The sequence below is a fragment of the Trichophyton verrucosum genome (assembly GCF_000151505.1).
Source record: "Trichophyton verrucosum HKI 0517 chromosome Unknown contig00396_1.f1.exp, whole genome shotgun sequence".
Taxonomy (NCBI): domain Eukaryota; kingdom Fungi; phylum Ascomycota; class Eurotiomycetes; order Onygenales; family Arthrodermataceae; genus Trichophyton; species Trichophyton verrucosum.
In genome coordinates, this window is record NW_003315369.1 from 1 (window position 1) to 6,521 (window position 6,521).

Consider the following 6,521-nt stretch of genomic DNA (forward strand, 5'->3'; position numbering starts at 1 on the left):
GCGTCATCTCCTACCCCCTGGCAGTCGTCAACGTCTTTGTTGCAGGGGGCCTTATACACCTCTACCTCCACCGCGAGTCTTACCAGTGGGCTCCCCCCTTCAGCGCCACTCTGCCCATAGCTACCTTCTTCCTCCTGAGTAATATCTATCTCACCGTCGCCCCCTTTGTCCCCCCCACGGAAGGGCAGAATGTATACAAATCGCTGCCGTACTACCTCCACTGCATAGTCGGAATCTCAATCATCGCAGCAGGCGGTGTCTATTGGCTTGTCTGGGCACGCCTGCTCCCCTGGCTCCGAGGCTACACGCTCGAATGCGAAGTCATCACTCAGGAAGATGGCTGGTCCCGAAGACGGTTCTACCACAAGCAGTAACTCACTCGTTCGAATCTGGTCATTCCGACCGGAACGGCCCAACAGCATCCCTACACCGGCTGCATCAGCCATATCGGTTGCCCCGATGGAGAAAGCCCAAGAATTTGCCGCTTGGGCTGGGATGTCATCTTATGGGCTGGGCTGGGCTGGGACAGGATGGGAAATACGCGGCCCGTCCTTCTACTCTTCCTCCACTCACTTAGTAACGACTTGACGACTATCCTTTCAACAAGCATATCATCTGCCATGCATACATACTCATAGACTGCACATTTCCTTGGGCGCTGGCTGCCATGATTCAAAAGCATGGACTTCAACATGCTGATACGTATATATGTTCCATTATTAACTAGCTAGCTACAACAAAAAAACTTTTTACTCCGTACATAACTAACTAGTTACTAGGCAGTACATCTTCATTTCCATCATTCCATCTTAAAAAATGAGACCCCCCTCAATCCCTATCCTTATCTTATGTTTATACTTCTATATATGCCGGCCCGTATTCCAAATATGCACAATAAGCTCGAGCCAAGGCGGATAGGCAGAACCAAGAGTCTCGGTTTCGCTCGCAAGGCCATACAACTGGCCCTGGACGGTGGATTCTGGGTTCGGCAGCATGGGAGCTTAACGGGCTGACTGACAGGATACCTGCTCTCTTGCGTGCTTGCGTGCTTCCTGCCCAGGCCGCCGTCATCCAGTGATCCGAGAGCTCTTGAGAACTCGAGTCGTTAAGAAAAAAAAAAAAATGTTTCTCTGACCATCTGCGTTTCAACCATCTATATTATTATCTACATGCTACACGTCACAGATCATCTCAGTTCTCGATATCTATCGTCACCTGCTGCTGGTGCGCCATCAAAATGCGGATAAACTCATGGACTGCTTCCGGTGCTGGATTCGTCAATCTAACCGTCATCACAGAACAGTTTGGCAAAGACAAGCCCGTGTCGTTGCTTTGACACTCAGACATTCCCGCCGAGACTAACGAGCTGGTTCCCAACCCGGATGACAGGCTGAGATGGTCGATTGTCGACGAGCTGCAGGGGTTGAACGGAAAGCCATCCTCAACCCCGGTGTAATCCTGGAGGTAACTCCCGATGTCAGTGTTGTTTGTGAAGCCTGCCATGGTAACGTCTGCTTCATGGACGCAATCAAATAGTGTCAAATGCGGCAGAGTATAGTCTGGAATGATGGCTTTGTCGTTGTGAGAGGCAGCAGGGAATAGAATCGTATCCTCCGTGGAAGGATATAATAGTTGGGTGTCGTTAGATATCACGCTGTTGTCGTCGTTGAATGGCTGGCTTGTGACGGTGCAAAGATCTTCAATATGTGAAGCAGGACTGGATCCAGCAGCACTCATACCCTCACTTTCAGCCACACAGTTCCTTTGGACCTTGCAGCAATGCCGTGACATGAATGCGTATCTGTGTCAGGAGGGTCAGTTGAGTCAAGCCGGAGTTGATGTTTGTCCAAATTGACTAGTAGTTTAACTCACTGGTTTTTTAACGAGTTAGGGGAACGCTGGGGAAATAGATTGTTTCTAATCTGTAGCCATCGACGGCCCTGTGTCTGCACTGCCTCCCATAGTATTTGGCACTACCAACTTAGCTCTGGATTTAATTCATTAAGAATGAAATACCTTAACCCCCCAGCGCCCTGCTTGTGCTTTGACATACCTCTGACTCCGTCCATTCGGATCTATCTAAGGCAGGATCAAGAAAGTGCTGCCACCTTTTGGCGCATTCTGTATATACATCAGTTAGTGTTTATCCTTGGCTATCGCTATCACAGTTCATAGTTAATTGGGCCAGACTTACGATCTGCCGTACGCCGTGGGACATATGTTGATACCCGCATCCATCTAAGCAACCGTCAATATAAGCATTCAATCTCGTATATGCCTGGAGGATCGATCAACCACCCAAACAAGGAGCAGCAAGTGGCAGCAAGGGTCACTCATTACACTTTGCCTTCTGCCTCCACGGCCTGGCCCAGCAGCCTGTCTTCCTCTGCAGTCCAGGGGCCCTTTCTTAGATCTCCGTTGAGCACATTAAACCACCTCTTTCGGCAGTCTTTGTTCGTCCTCCCTGGAAGCGCTGCTGCAATCTTCTGCCAATCTACCACTTTATCTGGGGGGCTTTCTGACAAAGATGTTAGAGTATCATGGCGGATCAACGATGGTAAGTTTGTACTTACTAGCTTGTTGTTCCTGGAGTCTCTGAAGCAGGATTGTGTCTTCCTCCTGAGTCCACTTGTTAATACGCCGTGCAGCTTCCATGGCAACGGTTCGGAGAATGAGGCCCAATTGGTGAAGATTCCGGGAGTCCGAATATCAAAGGGCATAGATGGAACGGAAGGGTGGGAGGTGCTGAAGATTTATAGCCGCGTTTGGTGAATACTATGTGCAAATCTGACACGATATCACAATCTCATGCTGAATCTTGGAACACCGAGGGTCGCCTACTCCCGTGTTTTCTCATGGTAGACAAGCATAACGTACTTAAAACACCCACCTGCCTCATACTCTTGAGGTGGTTCTGCTGTGAACTCTTGTAACGTGGTGGGATAAAGAAGTAGCTGAAAGCACTGCCTTCACCCTGCAAGCCCCGGCCTCCCGCGCCCCTATTGAACACGACATCCGGAGAGCCGCTGCAAAGGGCATGTATCCCGGCTTGATACCTGCATGCCTAGGTAATATTCATGCATAGAAATACGGCGCATTAGGTGGGACTCGGCCTCGAGTCGCACCAAGGTGTTCTTTTACTCTCTATTGATTACCATCCAGGCTTGCCTGTGCGGTGAACCAAGTCAGAATCAAAATAGACAAAGGCTCTTATTGCGTGTCCAGTGTAAGCGCTAATGCCCTTGGTTCATGTGTTGAATCTTGTCTTGAAACAAGCCTATTCATATCCTCAGGCATGAAAGATGTTTCGAGATTCAAACCCAGGCTCTAAGGCTAACTCAGTCTGGACCGGGCCGATGAGGTTATGAGTCCGATGGAAATGAGACTTGGACCTTGGTATCGTTCTCTTCTTCATCCCGGGGTAGATAAGCCTACCTTGGGTATTACTGATAGCGAGTATTTGAAAGGATGGCGGCAGGCTCACTAAAAAGTACCGGGCTTTCCAGTGGATATTGGCAGGTTTCAGTGCACTAATAATCGTGACCCCAATTGTATAAAAAGCCAGCTCGATGCCTCCATGGTAATATTGCATTATAGTGGCTGATGATGAGTACCTCAAAAGGACAAATAGCAACGAAACAGGCAATTTCCGCATTAGATCACTGGTCGAGGGTGAAGTCATCACTCAATGGAGTCGCCAACATCCACTTATTTCCTAGACAAGGGTTTCATCAAACGGTTTCCCATGTGGTATCAGGTATTTAGCTATCGAGGCTGGAGAATGCATATACCTATAACCAGAACCATTAGCCAATAACACAGCATTGAAGGACAGTAATAAACACGGCAGAACAGCAATACGTCTAGGTAAATGCGGAGCGGCATCATGATATCACTGACTTATGAATAAGCTTACATTGAGATATCGGTAACCCAGAGCTTGGTCATAGTAGTAGCCAGTTAAAGGTATGTATACGGGATGCACCTCAACATGCCGGCCTGGCAGCGCCACCTCGGGGAAATACCTAGCCAAGACCGTGAGCTTCAGCCGTAGCAGGTCCCAAGCGTTTAAAGGCCGTTAGCACGCCGGGCAATCTCCTAAAGGAGTAAACGTTGGATGAGAAGGAGCGGCAGGAGATATAAAAATAGTGCTTACCTTTGCCGCAGTGCAGGCTTTTTTTCCCTCTGTTGGGCACAACTGTGGGGGTATGGACTCTATAAGTCAGAGATTTAGTTATCTGTGCCAGTCTCGCGATACCTCCCTCCTCCTTTAATTCAGGGGTAATTCAAAGCACAATAAGTATTCATGTTGCATGATTCCTTTGCAGCTTGATGTATTGCATGGGATTCATTGAGATCATATGGAGTAATATGTTTAGTACTTAGTTTATTGTCTCCAGTCGTAGACCATATCTTTCGACCACCCGCGGTGAGCCAGTCCGGTAGTCACCTTGATAAATCTCCAGTTTTGGAAGGGAAAGGTGGCGTAGCCCTCTTCGGCTATTGAACGAATCATGGTCTGGATAGATAAAAAACCTTAGGGATAAGCCTGGTATGGGCTAGGATATCGACTGCTAAATTAACCAGCTTGGGTACTCAAACATAGCTAACGGATGTATGTAAATAGGAAAGCATCTTACCGCTGCAAGATTCAGCCCAGTCAGCTCTCCGCAATTTCCGCGATGACAAAAAAAAAAAAAAAAAAAAAAAAATTTAGGTTACGATGTGCTGCTGGGATCTGGGTATATGGGACCATCGGTGTAACGATCGATACGTTCCCTTACTCCGATTATATCTGCGGACGGTACGTAATAAGCGGTTGGAATATGTTTGTCTTGAATCAAGCCAGTCTAGGTCGACCGGTATGTATCTCCACTCTCGAGCAGGGCATTCTTAAGGCTTAGACTCCATGAAGTCTATGCGTTACTATAGTTATGGGGTGGGGGTATTCCAGACGGTCCGTCTAAAGGGGAAAGCTCTTATGCAGACTGTCGATTCCTCGTTCCATGAATTTTTAGGGGTTGGTACAGGAACCAGGATCGCAACCCATGGCGCCATGGGGAGCAAATCTGGCCCCTATCACAGTCATACTGCAGACAGAAGAAGAAGGATTGTTTAGTCCTTTTTTCAATAGCATAGTGGGGGCTCCTTGGGTGGTTGCTTGCGAGAGCCAGGTACTCCAGACATGTCTCTTGCCTTGCACCCTGCAGCGTGTTGGATTCAATAAGGTTGGATATGAACCACGACCGACGGGTCCTTAGTAATCACTCTAATTCTACCCCATCTCCCCCCAAATAATGTTTCAGGCTACAGTGCTTGATTATTAGCAGGTTTAATGTCCCCTATCTTGACGTTAATATAGCTTAAAGCAGGCGTATGGACTTGCTGGATAAGCTGATTATACTGGATATTCGGGACTTATACATTAACGGCCGCAGTTCCTGATGACTAGATGTAGACATGAGAGCATTTCATTAGTGTGGCCTCCTACAGTGTTATCTGTATATAAATTTGGTTAAGAAATGAAAATTTCCCCGCACGAGAGGGTTGAGATGATGAACCACCGAATGTACCATTGTACCAAGTACGTCTAAAATAGAACAAGCGAAAACAGGTAATGTATTGAAAGTGATATACAATTGGTTTATTTCTTTTGCTCCTCAGGCTTCTCCTCAGGCTTTGGAGTAGGAAGTTTGAACTAGAAAAAATAAATAAATAGAAGTGTTAGCAGCCTACTCCCATATTTAATGAAGAAATAAGGTCGGTGATACTGACGTTGTCTGGTTTTCTGTCAATGCCTTGGCCAATTCCTTCCCAAGCAGATGAGCCGCCCTCGAAGTTTCGGAATGCCTGTGTCAATTCCAATGGTTCAACAACGATACGCTTCTTCTCCTCGTCGTATCGGATTTCGGTATATCCGGAAAGAGGGAAATCCTTTCTCAGAGGGTGACCGTCAAATCCGTAGTCTGTCATGATTCTTCGGAGGTCAGGATGGCCGGTGAAGAACACGCCGAACATATCATACACCTCGCGCTCAAACCAGAGAGCACCATCGTACAGAGAAGTGATGCTAGGGACTGGAGTTGCCTCATCTGCGTACGTCTTGACTCTTATTCTAGAGTTATGGCGTACACTGAGAAGGTTGTAGACGACCTCGAAACGGTACTCTCGCGTGGGGAAATCAACAGCAGTAATATCCGAGACTTGAGTGTATTCGGCAGCGGTATGGTCACGAAGGAAGGTCATGACAGGCACGACACCAGCTGGGGGAACATAAATGGTCAATTCATCTTTCCACACCGAAAACTGTTGGATGTACTTCGGTAGACAAGAGATAAGGTATTGGCCGTAGGTATGTAATTTTGCGGATGTCTCTTTATATTTGTCTGTAGGGTTGACGATCGGGCGGTTCAATTGACCGACGGCTATCAAAATGTGTCAGCCATGCGAAGTTCCTTCAGGGGCAAAAAAAAAAAAAAAAAACGAAAGAGAGAGAGAGAGAGAGAGAGAGAAGAGAGAGA

The 6,521-nt window shown here is 47.4% G+C and overlaps 2 protein-coding genes across 2 annotated transcripts; both read right to left on the bottom strand.

Annotated features, from left to right (window-relative positions):
* Nucleotides 1-1,191: 1,191 nt before the first annotated feature.
* TRV_05261 (uncharacterized protein) lies at nucleotides 1,192-1,791 on the bottom strand (the record flags this gene model as incomplete). Its single annotated transcript, XM_003020593.1, has 1 exon — nucleotides 1,192-1,791. The coding sequence occupies one exon, from the start codon at nucleotides 1,789-1,791 to the stop codon at nucleotides 1,192-1,194; it is 600 nt and encodes a 199-aa protein (XP_003020639.1).
* A 3,853-nt stretch (nucleotides 1,792-5,644) lies between these two features.
* On the bottom strand, nucleotides 5,645-6,306 carry TRV_05262 (uncharacterized protein; the record flags this gene model as incomplete). Its single annotated transcript, XM_003020594.1, has 2 exons — nucleotides 5,645-5,698; nucleotides 5,737-6,306. Coding segments are annotated over 2 exons (624 nt in total), but the record flags the coding sequence as incomplete, so codon positions are not given.
* Between the last annotated feature and the right edge of the window lie 215 nt (nucleotides 6,307-6,521).